This window comes from Branchiostoma floridae, chromosome 8, assembly GCF_000003815.2.
Source record: "Branchiostoma floridae strain S238N-H82 chromosome 8, Bfl_VNyyK, whole genome shotgun sequence".
Classification (NCBI taxonomy): domain Eukaryota; kingdom Metazoa; phylum Chordata; class Leptocardii; order Amphioxiformes; family Branchiostomatidae; genus Branchiostoma; species Branchiostoma floridae.
In genome coordinates, this window is record NC_049986.1 from 5,670,723 (window position 1) to 5,687,761 (window position 17,039).

General features: G+C 42.3%; 1 protein-coding gene across 1 annotated transcript in view; it reads right to left on the minus strand.

The window, feature by feature from the left end:
• Positions 1 to 2,622: 2,622 nt before the first annotated feature.
• Positions 2,623 to 17,039, minus strand: part of LOC118421150 (hemicentin-1-like) — a 53,986-nt gene continuing 39,569 nt past the window's right edge. The window contains exons 32-42 of the mRNA XM_035828311.1: positions 12,051 to 12,147; positions 11,028 to 11,109; positions 10,627 to 10,703; positions 9,771 to 9,810; positions 9,200 to 9,297; positions 8,516 to 8,650; positions 6,673 to 6,730; positions 6,352 to 6,442; positions 5,359 to 5,413; positions 4,781 to 4,861; positions 2,623 to 4,075 (exon numbers count right to left, since the gene is read on the minus strand). Coding sequence (XP_035684204.1) covers positions 3,926 to 4,075; positions 4,781 to 4,861; positions 5,359 to 5,413; positions 6,352 to 6,442; positions 6,673 to 6,730; positions 8,516 to 8,650; positions 9,200 to 9,297; positions 9,771 to 9,810; positions 10,627 to 10,703; positions 11,028 to 11,109; positions 12,051 to 12,147 — 964 coding nt within the window. The 3' untranslated portion in view covers positions 2,623 to 3,925. The remainder of the gene's footprint in view (positions 4,076 to 4,780; positions 4,862 to 5,358; positions 5,414 to 6,351; positions 6,443 to 6,672; positions 6,731 to 8,515; positions 8,651 to 9,199; positions 9,298 to 9,770; positions 9,811 to 10,626; positions 10,704 to 11,027; positions 11,110 to 12,050; positions 12,148 to 17,039) is intronic.

The window sequence follows — 17,039 nt, forward strand, 5'->3', positions numbered from 1 at the left end:
CTGAGAGTACTGGGACATTTTTAATGACCGCACTGCCATATGATAATCACACCATCCAAGTTCATTTACAAATTTCATCTTAAAGACAACTTGGTAGTCCCCATACAGCTCATTTCAATTTGGCCCAGTTTCAAATGGGCCCAGTTTATAGTAAATTGTAATAGCTTGTATCTGTCTGGTGAAGAGAACGGTTAAAAATAATAGTTTGCCTGTCTTAAATCAACCCAATTTGTTGAATAATTTTTAATCATTCTTTAATATATATCTGTGAAATCAGAGTCACATGCATTGTTCAACAAAATTGCTGGATTTTTTGACACAGATCTTTATTTCCGATGAAAACTATCGACAAACAACTGAAAGTGATGACTAAATTCCAAATTTTTTATATTATTGAATTGCTTGTTGACACATCTTAAAGCCTATGCACCTCTATCCTTACCGTATTGACTAGTAGTAGTAGTCTGATCAGTCTACAAACTGTCCAGCAGTTGAAATCGACAGCTATCAGCGGAGTGTACAGCGTTTACAGCAAAACTGATTTTAGTTTTTGTCTGATACTGAAGATTTTAAAACATTGAAAAACATAATGATAGCACCCTTTAAAGAACCAAATGTATGGCGACTGGGCCGTTTCATGTGTGTTCTATTTGCATAATGTGATATCAAAGATTTTTAGAAGGCGATTGCTAATTCCTTGACACGAATTAGATTTTGATCAGTCAAAAATTTGGGTACCTAAAGTCCATTTTTTGGACACACTGTTCCAGAATTTATTTCTGTACTTTCAACCACTGAAGTTGACAAAGTCTTGTTGGAACCAATAATGATAGAGGTTTCTATAGAACAATACATCAATCACAATATTGACATTCAAACAATTCTCTGAATGATACATTGCAACAAATTGCATAATTTACAGAGCGTCAAATCAAAGGAATTTAGCCACAAGTAGCACTATAATTGCAAACATCAATAAAAACTATTATTATGTGCTAACACCAGATTAATCATATATTGACAATTTACACGAAATCAAATTTACGTACTAGCACACAGGGATTGCCTGATGCTGAAGTTCAAATACTTGCTACTGATTCTGAAATTAGTAGTTGCACTCCATCACTAAACTACATCTACATCCCTAGTCCCCAAATAAAGTAGTGACAGGCAGGTGGGTAACTGACTGGGCCACGGCTGTTTAAGTGACTGTTAGTGAAGGACATTGGCCAATGGGTAGCAAATAGGTGCCAATTCTATCAGGTCCAATTTGTTGCCAATTAGCACCAATGGGGGCCAATTGTTCAGCCTAAAATGGAAGTTTTGTTTAAATGAAAAATGTCACAATTAGCAAAATGACATGTTTGGGTGCTAACTGAGGCACCATCGAATGCATATCTCTTTTTAATGACTCTTAATCACTGTTCATTTTATTTCAAATTCAGTGGTAGCACAGTGACTGTGATTTTTAATAAAATTGTCTTGTATCCGATTTGCAAATCAAAACCGAGGATATGACATTCTGGGTGAGACCATTTTGTTTGTAAAAGTCAAATATTTCATCTCTGTGTTGCACATTGGAGTGACAGCTGCACGCGTTTCGGAAGGGATGTAAATGGGGCTCCATGTTTGAGGAAATGTTTGGAGCACGTTAAAGGATAAAAGCTAGTACCCCATTCCTGCAAAAATATATCCTACTACTGAAACAGGATGGAATACAACTAGGCACTACAAGTGAACAATGACAAATAGCCCATATTGTAAGTATATGTAGTCAATATTTAGCACTCTATCATGTCCAAATCTGGGCAATCAAGTGACTGTTAATTCAATTAACCTGCTGCAACTTATAAAAATCACTGGGAATGAACTGATAGAACAAATCAGCTAGTACATGTACAGTAATAGTAAGTAGTAAAGGCACTCGTCGGTACATGACAAATAACTGAAAAAACAAACAAACAATATTTGAACATCTCACTGTCACTAACTCAAAGGAATGTATGCAAATGTCACTCTGATGTAAATAATGTTAAGATAGAAAATTAGACAGTTCTTTTGGTAAGACAACACTAATGTGTATGCTTATTTGCATTCTTCCTAGAAGTGTAACTCCACCTTACTTTACTTTAGGCTCTTTTACCATTTATCCATGCAATAACCTCAAACAAAGTACACACCCCAACTTTGGCAACAACTCGCAGCACCTTTTCAATTCCGAAAAGTTTAAAAAGTGTGTACTTTATTAGAGCAAATATGGTAAGTGTCTGATAGGACAAAACTGATCATTAGGAATAACAGCCCTTGAATACAGCTGGTGTAAGTATCCATGGTTACCTCATTCAAAGTGATACAGTTGTAAGGAAACTATTTGTCTAAATATAACATTGCTTTGAAATATTTTTCAAAAACAATTTTAGTTATTTGTTTACTTAGCATAGCACTGGTCGGTGCATCATATAGATTTCTTTAGATTTTTTTGTTTTCTAATCTTAAATATAAGATTCTTACTTGTGAACACTACTTAAGCCCATAGTATCAACAGCATAACATTTAGTGACTTTTTTGAAAATAAAACACTTAACTTGAGAATAATATCATATCCACTCTTTGGTAATAAAAGTATGCTGCATTTGGTATTCATCCAAATGAGGAAACTTACATGCCTTTTATGTTTCAGCTATAATAATGTCAGTAATACCATGCAGTAATATAACTGAATGATGCTATCATATAGTGATATAATTCTTAGTGACCATATGGCACCAGTTTACAAAAGAACAGCAAGTTTTTTTTACATCTGTTAATGATGAAATGATCTGGCAAATACAGTGGCCTGGGCAGCCTGTATATTGTGTCAGCATCAGCTATGTGAGAGAAAATTGGTGCCCTGGTAAAAAATCAAATCAGGCTGTGAGCTGTGTGATAGAGTTGGTGCCCTTGTGGGGCACATCAGGCTGTGAGCTGTGTGATAGAGTTGGTGCCCTGTTTGGACAGGTCAGGCTGTGATCTGTGTGATAGAGTTGGTGCCCTGTTTGGACAGGTCAGGCTGTGAGCTGTGTGATAGAGTTGGTGCCCTGTTTGGACAGGTCAGGCTGTGAGCTGTGTGATAGAGTTGGTGCCCTGTTTGGACAGGTCAGGCTGTGAGCTGTGTGATAGAGTTGGTGCCCTGTTTGGACAGGTCAGGCTGTGAGCTGTGTGATAGAGTTGGTGCCCTGTTTGGACAGGTCAGGCTGTGAGCTGTGTGAGAGAGTTGGAGCCCTGGTTGGACAGCTCAGGTTGTGAGCTGTGTGATAGAGTTGGTGCCCTGGTTGGACAACTCAGGCTGTGAGCTGTGTGATAGAGTTGGTGCCCTGGTTGGACAACTCAGGCTGTGAGCTGTAGGAGACAGCTTGTGCCCTGGTGAGACAGGTCAGTCTGTGAGTTGTGTGAGAAACTTGGTGCTCTGGGGGGACAGGTCAGGCAGTGAGGAATGTGTAAGAGTTGGTGCCCTGGTGGGCCACCTTAGGTGTGAGTCACAGCATGGCTGTGAGCTGTGTGAGCGAATTGGTGCCCTGGTTGGACAGCTCAGGCTGTGAGCTGTGTGAGCGAGTTGGTCCCCTGGTGAGACAGGTCAGGCTGTGAGGTGTGTTAGAGAGTTGGTGCCCTGGTTGGACACATCAGGTGTGAGTCACAGCATGGCTGTGAGCTGTGTGAGCGAATTGGTGCCCTGGTTGGACAGCTCAGGCTGTGAGCTGTGTGAGCGAGTTGGTCCCCTGATGGGACAGGACAGGCTGTGAGCTGTGTTAGAGAGTTGGTGACCTGGTGGGACAGATCAGGTGTGAGTCAGAGCATAGCTGTGAGCAAGCTAGTGCCCTGGTTGGACAGGTCAGGCTGTGAGCTGTGTGAGAGAGTTGGTGCCCTGGTGGGCCACATCAGGTGTGAGTCAGAGCATGGCTGTGAGCTGTGTGAGTGAGCTGGTGCCCTGGGACATGGTGCTCATAGACAGGCGGGTCAGGTCAGTCTGCATGGACAGCTCGCTGCGCTTCCGCTCGAAGTACAGCAGCAGCACCTGGTGGATGAAGATGTACTGTGCCTGGAGGAAAGAAATGTTGGAACAGAAATCAGGGCTCGAAATTCATTTTTGGGATTAGGTGCACTGGTGCACTCAGTTTAAAAAATTGGGTGCTCCAAAAACTTTTTGGGTGCACCACTTAAATTTAAGTAGAATGAAAAAAAAACTAATAACAAAACTTAGTTACAAGCTATCAAATTCTTAAACAAGTAACATGACAGACATTTTTATCATCTTTCTAAAACTTAGATGTCAAGAATATGATGTATACTAGTATACTAACTATCTTTCCATACATAAACCTAAGAAAATATTTGGGTGCACCCTGTGCACCCACTGAAAAAAATTGGGTGCACAGTTCCACTTTTGGGTGCACCTGGGTGCACATGCACCCAGTATTTCGAGCCCTGGAAATTAACAGAATGCTCCCTAATGTGATGTCTGAATGTCTCAAAAGCCTGTTATTTCGTCTTGATTAAAAGTTTGAATGACATGAAATTTGAACAGACTAAAACGTTTAACTTAATATGTACAATGTCAATACAAAATTTCATCTTTGATTGTATAAATATATTATATTTGTAACAGAGTGCATCATTCAAGTAGATGAAGTTCAAACTGTTCCATAGTAGTTAACCATGTATAGTACAGGTCATGCAAGCATGACTGATGTTTTCAATCAATTTGAAAAAAAAAAACAAGTAAGTGTGTATGTGTAAGATATACCAGGGTCTGAACAGAGCCTCCACGGTCCTGACGAATCCTGGTGAAGTACAGGAGGGGGTCCACGATGCTCTCATTTTGAATCTATGGAAAACAATTTAATTTGATAAATCTAGTTCTATATGTCTGAGGAAATTATGCCTTGCTATCCTTATCAACAAGGACACACAAACGAGGTACAATATTTTTTTTATTTACTGAAAGATTGTTGAGGATGGAATTAGGTAGGAACAAATTGGAAATATTTCCTAAGGTGCATGATATTGTGTAAAATCAAGACAACAAAGTGAATACAATCAAGGTTGGACAAGTTTTCTACAGTGACTGCCTTGCCCTGTCTGGCAAGTACACAGAAAATTTACTTGCCCAAACTAACTTTTCACTTGTCTGGACAATTAAATGACATTTGTCTAGTAAGTATTTTCAATTCCATTTATACATATACATAGTTCCTAAAATAAATTACCAACAGCCCTAGCCTTAAAAACATCTTTAAAAGAATACTGCACATTGGCCACATGTAGCAATAACCATTAAAAATGCATTCTTAACAAAAGTGTTACAATAAATTCTGACAGTACCTGCTCCATGCCCATGTCAATGCCTATGAAGGCTCCAGTTCTGCCCAGTCCAGCACTGCACAAGAAGGCAAACATTGTCAAGTTGTTACTTTTCAAACATGCAAAACCAGGGTTGTAGCCAGCACCTGTCCTTCAGTCCTTTGAAGGAATTTTGCAGCTTGGGACTGAAAAAAGTTTTCCCCATTCCGTCCCCTGGGACAGACAAAAATTGATATGCAAAGATATAAAAAAACTGAAACCCATGTGTTCTTCTTCACCAAAACAGATGCCATTGAACAGCTTAGTCTACATGTACAAGCAAAATTTTCTTGGACCCAGACCCCCTAGAAATGACGCGCAACGTCACGCCATGCATTCGGTGCTCGATAGGATTCCCATTCAAAATCAAGCGGACTGAAAATGATTTCAGGCTGGCTACAACCCTGTGCAAAACTATCCCAGCTAGGCTTGATATGGTATTTGACAATGCAATAATTAGGTTAGGTTAATAAAGTTAACATTTTTGCTCCCTATATTGAATTAAGTGCATGAGGTAGAACTGCATGACTTGTACATTATACAGTGATATCAATTCTCATAATTCCACTAAATACCCTAAGACCACTTCATAAAAACAGGACTTCAAGAGATGCAGAATGTCATATACTATAGGCACAATCAGTAAGCTGAGGGGTACACACAGATAAGAAATTTTATTTGTGTAATACAATGTAGCTTCCTAGGAAGGCATACTTGTAATGATGTCAAAGCTTTTTCTGATGTTGTGCTCAAATCTAAAACCTGGCAGAATCATGACAGTTGACGGATTTGAATACACTCAGTAGTAGAGGGAACCTGATCAAATGAATGAAAGGTACTGAGAATACTTAGCCAGCATGCCGTGTGCCTAGACATGTGGTAGGGCTGGTACCTTGGGTAATACAGAATACACTTTTTTGCTTCTATACAAAGGGTAATGTTACATCTAAAAAAGGAGAAAATATGGAGCCATGCCTGCAGTGTACAATGACAGGTTTGGAGCGGGCGCGGTGGCAGTTCATGTCCTCCAGCAGGTCCAGGATGTAGTCTGGTTCATCAGGAACACCTGGAGGAGACCAGACAGAAAACAACCGCTGTAGTTTTGAAGAAAAGCTTTGTACAGTAGTGTTGTCTGGTGTTGTAATTGTCAAAGGCAAAGTATAACCTACACTGATAAAAACAAAGCATTCCTGATACAGATAAAATACATATTCATGCCCACTGTGTTACATATTTTCCTCAAATGAACGACATCTACATGTAACAGTCTGTATTATCTAACTTAAAACAACTCACCAAAGTCTGGCCAGGAGGTGTACCAGTAGTGCCAGATGTGACGAACCTCTGAGGCATCCTGCAGAAAAGACAAAATCATGATCAAATTTTCACATAGTTTTGGTTAGTGTTTAGCACCAAGGACAGGTCTGTTACATGGTGCGGATTGTATTCAGCACCAGGGACAGGTCTGTTATATGGTGTGGTTAGTGTTCAGCACCATGGACAGGTCTGTTATATGGTGTGGATTGTATTCAGCATCAGGGACAGGTCTGTTTTATGGTGTTGTTATGGTGTTGTAGTGCTCAGCACCAGGGACAGGTCTGTGATATGGTGTAGATAATGTTCATAACTACGGTCAGATCTGTTACATGGTGTGGTTGGTGTTCAGCACCAGGGACAGCTCTGTTATATGGTGTAGATAGTGTTCAGCACCAGGGACAGGTCTGTCATTTGATATGGTTAGTGTTCAGCACCAGGACAGGTCTGTTATATGATGTGGTTAGTGCTCATCACTAGATTTAGGCCTGTTCTGTGGTGTGGTTAGTGTTCAGCACCAGGGACAGGTCTGTTGAATGTACATGGTGTGTTTAGTGTTCAGTACCATGGACAGGTCTTTTACATGGTGTGGTTGGTGTTCAGCACCAGGGTCAGGTCCGTTATATGATGTGGTTAGTGGTTAGTGTTCAGCACCAAGGACAGGTCTGTTACATGGTTTAGATAGTGTTCAGCACCAGGGTCAGGTCTGTTACATGGTGTAGATAGTGTTCAGCACCAGGGACAGGTCTGTTACATGGTGTAGATAGTGTTCAGCACCAGGGACAGGTCTGTTACATGGTGTAGATAGTGTTCAGCACCAGGGACAGGTCTGTTATATGGAGTGGTTAATGTTCAGTACCATGGACAGGTCTACTACATGTACATTGTGTGGTTAGTGTTCAGAACCTTGGACAAAGTCTGTTACATGTATATTGTGTGGTTAGTGTTCAGTACCAGGGACAGGCCTGTTATGTGATGTGGATTGTATTCAGCACCAGGGACAGGTCTGTTACGTGTACATGGTGTGGTGAGTGTTCAGCACCAGGGACAGGTCTGTTTTATGGTGTGGTTAGTGTTCAGCACCAGGGACAGGTCTGTTAAATGGTGTGGATTGTATTCAGCACCAGGGACAGGTCTGTTTTATGGTGTGGTTAGTGTTCAGCACCAGGGACAGGTCTGTTACATAGTGTGGTTAGTGTTCAGTACCAGGGACAGGCCTGTTATGTGGTGTGGTTAGTGTTCAGCAGCAGGTACAGGTCTGTAATATGTACATGGTGTGGTTAGTGTTCAGCACCAGGGACAGGTCTGTTATATGTGGTTAGTGTTCAGCACCAGGGACAGGTCTGTTACATGTACATGGTGTGGTTAGTGTTCAGCACCAGGGACAGGTCTGTTTTATGTGGTTAGTGTTCAGCACCAGGGATAGGTTTGTCATATGGTGTCAATGGTGTGGTAAGTGTTCAGCACCAGGGACAGGTCTGTTACGTGTACATGGTGTGGTTAGTGTTCAGCAGCAGGTACAGGTCTGTTATATGTGGTTAGTGTTCAGCACCAGGGACAGGCCTGTTTTATGTGGTTAGTGTTCAGCACCAGGGATAGGTTTGTCATATGGTGTCAATGGTGTGGTAAGTGTTCAGCACCAGGGACAGGTCTGTTACATGTACATGGTGTGGTTAGTGTTCAGCACCAGGGACAGGTCTGTTACATGGTGTGGTTAGTGTTCAGCACCAGGGATAGATCTGTTTTATGGCGTGGTGTGTTCAGCGCTTAAGTATTTTTACCTATGAAAAATGAACGTCCGACCCCTTCAGTGCGGTATATCTACCTTGTGCTGCAGCTCCATCCTGGTGATGGCGTACTTTTGGTTCTTGTCCTCGCTCAGAACGGTCACGATCAGGTCCCCGTAGTCCTCGTGCTTGGTCTTACCGCTGGAGTTGGGCCAGTAGCGGGCACACTTCACCTGAAGATCAAAATGTACTAGATTTTAAAACATTATCAAGTACAAAGGTAACATTTGCAGACATCACCAACTCTCTCCTACCTGCAAGTAGCCTGAGTAACAGAGTAACATCCTCTGTAGTGACCGCTGGCTCAATTCTTTTGCTTGCTAACCACGGATTTAGCAAGCGAAGTATTGAGCAAGCGGTCACTACAGAGGATGGTTCTCAGGCTAACCTGCAAGTTGCTACATTGTGGAATCAAACACCACAGGAAGTCTGACACTCATACAGTAACCACGGAAAGAGCCGTTTGGTACAGGTCACTGACCTCACTTGTTTGGAGAATAATGAGAAGAAGAAGCAGAAAAAATGTAGCAAAGCAAGGTAAACAATCAGAACATGGGAAAGCAACTATTATAATAATTCGAACATTTGAACAAACAAAAAGAAAATCAGAAATTTTTCTTAGTATTGGATCTAGATTTCAAGAGTTTTATTTTACATTGTATACAAAAGAAAGACGATTTTCATTTCTACCATCAGTGGCTTTAAGTGTAATAATGACTCACCCGATCTCTCTCCACGAGCCCTGTTGTCATGACGATGATGTCAACATTCTGCTCCCACACCATCCTCCAGAAGTCCTGACGGGTCGTACCAAGGGGACCTGCAGGCAGGGGTGTGAGGGGGAGGATAAATGACTTAAAGCGTCACCTTTTCGAGCTAACGTACACACATGTTGCAGAATAGAATGCAATGGCAGGAATGAAAGGATTCCTGATTGAAAATGCTATATTCTATCATGCACTATTTGTACAAAGCTTGGTACTTAATATGATTGTTGACTGGACCAAATCTACATTTTGTATATTGCATAGAAGTTATAGCATATGGCATCTTCTGCTACATACAAAACATGTACAAGTAAGAAAAAGAAATGTCATTTTCATTTGTTTGTATTGTATATATGTCCAATCAGGCAGTCATATTTTCTATAAAACTGAAGTACACTATACAATGCAATACACTTATGTCAGCAATCTCAATGGTAATGGGAGATAGATACGAGACAGAAATGACCAAAGTCAGATCTTCGGTGCCCTTTATCTTCTGTCTGGTGAAAAGAAAAATGATGGTCACCTTGTGCTGCAATGTAGGCATTCTGTCGACGATCATAGCCCTAAGACAGAACATAGAAATGTTACTGCCAATGGTATGATGATACTGCCCTTAATGTTAAAAAGAAATGTCAATTCCCCACCGGGCACCACCATCTTTGTGTCTGTAGCCCAGGGTTACACAGCTTTTTGCAATCACTACAGCAGGTGGCTAGTCCACTAGTTCTGGCACTGGTACTGTTACAGGTTCTGGACTACATGTTGTAAAGCTTTTAAGCTCATCTTTATCAGTGAGACAACCTATATACATTGATTTTAAAATCATGTATCTAAAAGCATATCAAGTCAAGTGGTTTCAAAGTTTAACTTGAATTTTTTTAAAATACTGCACTTTGAAACAGGCTTTTAGCTAGGATTTGGTAATAGGGAGTCCAAACTTATTGGTGAGTCGCGGTAAGTGACTATTGTAGGGGGGGTCTGTAGGCATCCACCTTTCATGGTGCAGAGTCTTTTTATGATTTTAAGTTTAAAAAGTGCATTCTTAGGTACCCCAAGAGGCAGAAATACTATTCCAGAGGTCACAGTAGAAGACTGTGACCACAGATGACCTGGTAGCATCCCTAGTCAGTCAGAATTTCATGCTTGTCAGACGATTTCCTCCCCAGTGTAAGGGCGTCCAGGGGCATCAAATTTCTTGTTATTCTAAGAAAAGTGCGTCCAGATGACGCGTTGACCCATGCCTGGCTAAAAGCCTGCTTTGAAACCAGTCCACTGACTAAATACCCTTTGAATACAATGGATTAGGTTACCCCATGGATACAGGTGAACTAGCGTTATTAGTATCCATGAAAGTTGTAATTGGATAAAGACAGCATTACCCTGATGTGGTTGGCATTGATGTACTCAGTGGTGGTGTCGGAATTCAGCTGCAACAACTTCACAGATGTGTGTGGGTCTGGAAGGTAACAATAAAGACTCATCACTAATTAGTTTCATACTAAGCTTAGTTATCAAGCTTGTTATAAGCCTGGATTTAGCATTGTACATGCTCTCAACAGTGCCAGGGTTGGACCCCTGAACTCTAAACTAAAACTTTGAACAAGGCTGATGTTTTGCCATTTTCTCCAGGGAATACTCTTTCCTGGTTATAACGAGGTGTGGTATATACATACTGTATATGACATATATATTTACATTTCAAAGTAGCCTTCTATTGCTACAGCCAATGATATGAAAAAAAAACGTCCCATGATAAGAAAAAGATCAATTTTATACTTACTTGGTAGGACATTCATGTAGCGGTTCTTCTGCTCAGTGCCACAGGGCGTGTGGTGAATCTTGGCTTGGTTCAGAGGAACACTCTGTTCAGAAACAATACCAATTTCGAAATGCTCATAAATATTTTTCATAACAAACTATAACAATACTTCACATAACAAGAAAACCAATCAATAATGATTATCGAATTTGAAGGTATGTTATGAGAAGAAAATGAGTTAAACAGAAGACACTGATGTAATGAGGGAGTCTCCTAGAAAACACAGAAAATAATGTGTCTAGAAAGCATTTAAGTAGTGCATGTTTATCATGTTGTATGTAACGTAAGGTTACCAGTTAACATGCAGGACCAATTAACGGTCAGTTAGCCACATGACTGCATTTCAATGTGCACCATGCAAAAATTAGTCAATTATAATAAAACTATACATGTCTTATTCACATTTAAAACCCTTGCAATGAATATCGCACAATTTTCATGGAAGATCCTGGGCCCATGGTGCCTGGGTCGACTTTACGTGACGTTCTACTGAGGCAAAATCGGCGGTCCAACCTCATTCATCACTACGGCGCTACTACAGGCGATGGTGGGGTGGGCACAAAAATTTTACCGTGATTTGTTTGTTTACCACTTTCGTAATATTATGCAACAAGTGTTTGAATATGTATGCTTATAGGTGGAGCACTACAAGGAGAAAGACTCAAGTGACCGTTAGGTCACCCTAGAACAATTCTTCACTGCCAACTACTCCATTATTACATGCTCAGGTGCACAGCCAAAGATGGAGGAAAGAAATAAATTACCATGCACTTTTTTAACAGACAAACTACTGTTTCTTCAAATGGGTTAAATATTTAATTCTGCCAAGGCATTTCAGAACAATAATTATTTTCCATAATTCGACCGTAAACTGGTAACCTTACGTTACAGGTTGCCACACATTGTATCCTTTACAGTTGTTGTGCAACAAAGCTCTTCTTCCTCTTGTTAAAGTCATGTTGCCATGGCAATGACCCCACCCACCTCAAACTCCTGCTTTATCACGGCCAGTGCTCCGTCATCTGCATTCTTAATGTCCTCTACAAGCCTCTTCAAGGTCAGGTACCCCATGGGTTTGGACCTGAAAAGAAGAAAAATAATTTTACCTCCATCTGTGTGAATCAAATTGAAAATGATGAAAGAACAATTCAGTCTCCTGGGTGTTATAAAATTCCTGACATGTTTGACGAATTGCTAATGACACGTATCTGCAAGATCACATGTTGTGAGATCACGTGTCCGTAACTCTCACAAGTTTACGTTCTAAAGTGATTGGTTATCAGTATTGATCCTGAAGAAGGCGACAGTGGTCATTGAAAATTTGATCCATGTGTACTTTTTTGTTGGAAGAAAGTTTAGCATTGTACTACAATTCAGTCTCATTTAAAATTACTGATAGCCGCTGTTAATCATTTTTGGTCCTTGAGTGAAGGGTGAAGGGTTCTTTTTCGCTAGGTGGCGCCGTCTTCAGGCAGCCGCGGTTTTATATCGCTCTGTCAGAATTTCGACTTTTAGCAACATATGTGCAATATTTTCGTTGTAGTGCCAAGTAATGTCTTTGTATGTGTTCCAAGCCATCACTGACTGTCTCTAAGGAGGTATAAGTACTTCCTCGTGGTGTTCTACTACCCTTTCTGGGGACGTTGCACGCAGCAAGGAGGTTGCACGCAGCTACAACAATGGCCTCCTGGACAAGGACTGTGATTAACTACTCTATGGACTTCCTGCGCGGACTGAAGTGTGCAGCCCTTCCAGTCGAACCAGACCTCAAGAACCACATGCTCGAGCTTGGGATCTGGAGACTTAGGAGCAGGGTCAGAGGAAGGAGAGCAGGAAAACTCCATGGCCGTAAGATTTCCACTGTTATCGGAAATAGACCTCTGTTATGTAAATGTATGCAGTATAGCCAGAAGTGGAATCAGTTCCATACTGTCACATGCAAATCAAGAAACACGTTCCGCTCGTGGTTGGAGAGAGACAATGTGATTACATCTAGACAGCTGTCGCACATTCCTTTGTCCCAACCAAAACAACAACAACCGGCTACTGATGTAAATACTCAGTCTCTACCGTCTCTGTTCCTATGCAACGCAAGATCCCTGAGTAATAAACTGGATGAGTTCGAACATCGACTCTCTGACTCACACACCGATGTTGCCATTGTGTCTGAGACTTGGTTCAGCACTTCTTCACCTGCAGAGATGACAGATATTGCCAACTTCACAACATTCTCTCGGTCTCGTGAGAACCGATCTGGAGGCGGAGTAGCTGTTTACGTCAGAGACGATCTCCCAGCGTGCAGACTGGATATTCCGGTGCCTGATGAGCTAGAGTGCATCTGGGTTAAGGTACGCCCTTTCCGTCTCCCACGTAGTGTTTCATGCCTTGCAGTCTGCTCAGTCTACTCACCACCCAACTCTCCTCATGGTGACTTACTCGTTGACCATCTAGTGGAAGCTGTTGACGCTCTACAAGTGAAGTACCCTCATGTTGGCGTGATCATCGGCGGCGACTTCAACCGCGTCGATGTGGACAGGCTGTGTCGGGCCCACAACTTGCGTCAGGTCGTCAAAGAACCTACCAGAGGGGAAGCGACGCTAGATCTCCTCATCACAAACCTCAGCGCCCAATACTTAGTACCAAGAGTCTCGGATCCGTTGTCTACAAGTGATCACAACACAATTTCAGTCCAGGCCAAAAAGAGAATTACTTCCAACAAGACAATCAAAAGGGTGTGCAGGCCCTTTCGTGACTCTTGTCTTCGCTCCTTTGGCCAATGGATAACTTCCCACGACTGGTCTGAAGTCACCCTGGCCCCCACCGCAGTTGAGAAAAGCCGCGCCATGTACACCACCCTCCTGTCCCAAATGAACCGGTTCTTCCCTCTAAGGGTTGTTCGACTACACCAACACGACAAGCCCTGGATTACACTGGACATAAAGGCCCTGATCCACCAACGCCAGCGGGCTTTCTTAAGTGACCCCATTGTCTGGAAGCAACTTAGAAACAAGACCCAACGTGCGATCAAGGCAGCCAAAGAGGTACACTACAACTCTAAAGTCAAAAGACTCAAGAAGGAGGACGCTGCTCAATGGCACAAAGAAGTAAAACACATGGCAAACATGACCCGTACCGAACCAGTCATCCACATTGAAGACATAGATCCGACCAACAAACGTGGTATAGCCAATGAGATCAACACATCTCTTGCCTCAGTGATCCAGTCCCTACCACCATTAGACCCATCACTCCTGCCGTCCTACCTACCGTCACTCCCAGCACCATCGGTAGAACCATGGGAGGTTTACAACAAACTTTTGAAAGTGAAAACCAGAAAAGCCGCAGGGCCGGATGGGATACCGGGTAAACTTGTCAAAGAATTTGCATGTGAATTGAGCACGCCTCTTGCAGATATCCTGAACGCCTCCCTCCAACAGGGTACCGTGCCAGAGGAGTGGAAATGCGCCGTTGTGGTCCCAGTGCCTAAGACGAAACCTCCCTCGGTCAAAGAACTACGACCCATCTCACTGACCTCTTTGTTAGGCAAAGTTGCTGAAAGCTTCATCAGTCAATGGGTATTGTCGGACATTAAATCTGAAATCGACCCCCAGCAATTCGGCTGCCTGAAGGGTCGATCCACCACCCATTGTCTGTTAGACCTTACAAACGACTTATTTAAGGCCTCCGACAGACCTGGTACCCTGAGCTCCCTGGTGTCCACGGATTACAGTAAAGCCTTCGACCGTGTGAGTCACACCTTAGCTATTCGCCGACTGATTGAGTTGGGATTACGGCCATCTCTAGTCAAATGGATCTCGGACTTCCTCACGAACAGACAACAGATGGTCCGTTACCACGGAGCCCTTTCTGAATCTGTTTCTGTAACCTGTGGCCTACCGCAAGGAACGATTCTTGGCCCCATCATATTCATTGTTTATATAAACAGTGCAGCACGCCAAGCCCTATCCAAGAGATCGAAGTTTGTAGATGACTTGAACTTGTTGGAAACTAGAAACTCGTCATCACAACCTCCGAGCATCCAACAGGACCTTACTGACTTGACCACATGGTCCCAGGAGAGCCAGATGGTTCTCCATCCGGGTAAATGTATGGTTCTCCATGTCCAATTCAGCATGACTCCACGCCCTCCTCCCCCGCTCAAGATCAACGACATTTCTCTAGTGGAAGTAAGAGTCATGAGAATACTCGGTCTCTACCTACAGTCTGACCTCAGATGGAACGCGCACGTCGACCACACATACAGTAAGGCAAGCCAACGTCTGTTCTTTCTGCGCAGACTGAAGCATTTCAACATTTCGAAGGAAGACCTCGTGACTGTCTACACTTCCTACATTCGCCCAGTTACTGAGTACTCAGCCCCTGTCTGGCACCCAGGGTTAACCACACAGCTGAGCAACAAGATCGAACGTATCCAGCGCAGAGCGGTACGTATCATCATGGGACGCGACTACACCAGCTACCGAGATGCGTGTACACAGCTTGGCCTTCCATCACTCCACTCCAGGCGTTCGAATCTGACACTTCGGTTTGCTCAATCACTCTTAGTCTCTGATCAATATCGCCACTTCCTACCATCCACAAGACAGAACATTAGTTGCCGACAAACCCGCTCTGCCAACAAACTGGACATTCCCAAGTGCAGAACTGAACGCTATAGGTCTAGTGCCATTCCGCACATGGTCCGTCTACTCAACTGTAATGCCCCCATGCCTTAATCCTGCCAATATTGTATGCCTCTAATTTTCGTTTTAGATATTCGCTGGTCGATATCATGTATTATATTCGTACCTAACTGATTTTACACGTACTTTTATCTTAATGATTTGCCTTGTTGGACATTAATCAAATGCGTTTGTTTTAATGTGATATTGCAACTGCAATTCAGCCGTCAGGCTGCGAATGTAGCGATATGTTTTTGCTCAATAAACCATTACACAATGCTCATTCTGGACTAAAAAAAGCAGTTGCTCGTTTGGTAAGAGAGTTGATTGCTTGTGAGTGGGTCTTAACTACGTAAAAATGGATGGGACTGTTTCAATGTGTCCTGTGATGGCAGGTGGTTGCCTTCTTCAGACCTCTGACTGGTTTATTTGATCAAAAGACAGAAAGTGTCCCACAGTGGCAGCCAAATACTGGCAGCCAAAACTTGCATACACGTCACTGGTAAGACCTAACCTTGAATATGCTGCAACAGTATGGGATCCGTATACAAAGAAAGACAAAGATAAACTTGAAAGGGTACAGAACCAAGGTGCCAGATTCTGTACAAACAACTACAACAGGGATGCTAGTGTTACCAAAATGAAAACAGATCTGCAGTGGACATCACTTGAAGACAGAAGGAAAATGTCCAGACTTTGCATGATGTACAAAATGACCAATAAGCTGGTGGACGTACCGACTGATAAGTATCTAATACCAGCTCAAAAAAGAACAAGAAACAGCCACGACTTCAAGTACCAGAGTTACCAAGCTAGGATTGATGTGTTCAAAAATTCGTATTTTCCCAGAACTATCGTAGAGTGGAACTTGTTATCACCAAGCACAGTAGGGGCATCTTCTCTGGATAGTTTTAAAGAACGCTTGCAGATAGATGTGCAGAAGTTAGGTGTGACGGATCGTTCAGTGTAATATAACCAGCTGCTGCCGCGCCGCGTGCCTGCGAAGCTGGTGTGTTACGCCAAACGGCGGTTATACCGGCTATATAGATACAGATACAGATACAAATGGCTGAATTGTTGCCTGGACATTATAATAGAATCATAATAAATGGAACAGGATAGTTAAGCATTAAAATACAGTGGTAGAATACAACGTTATACATTCTTTGTAAAATAAGATATTCATAATAATTGGAGGTTATGCTAAGATGTACTAACCATCTAAAGTATAATCTGAATTATACCTCATACGAGACCTTGTTTGAGGGAGAGTACCATATGCAGTATTCCT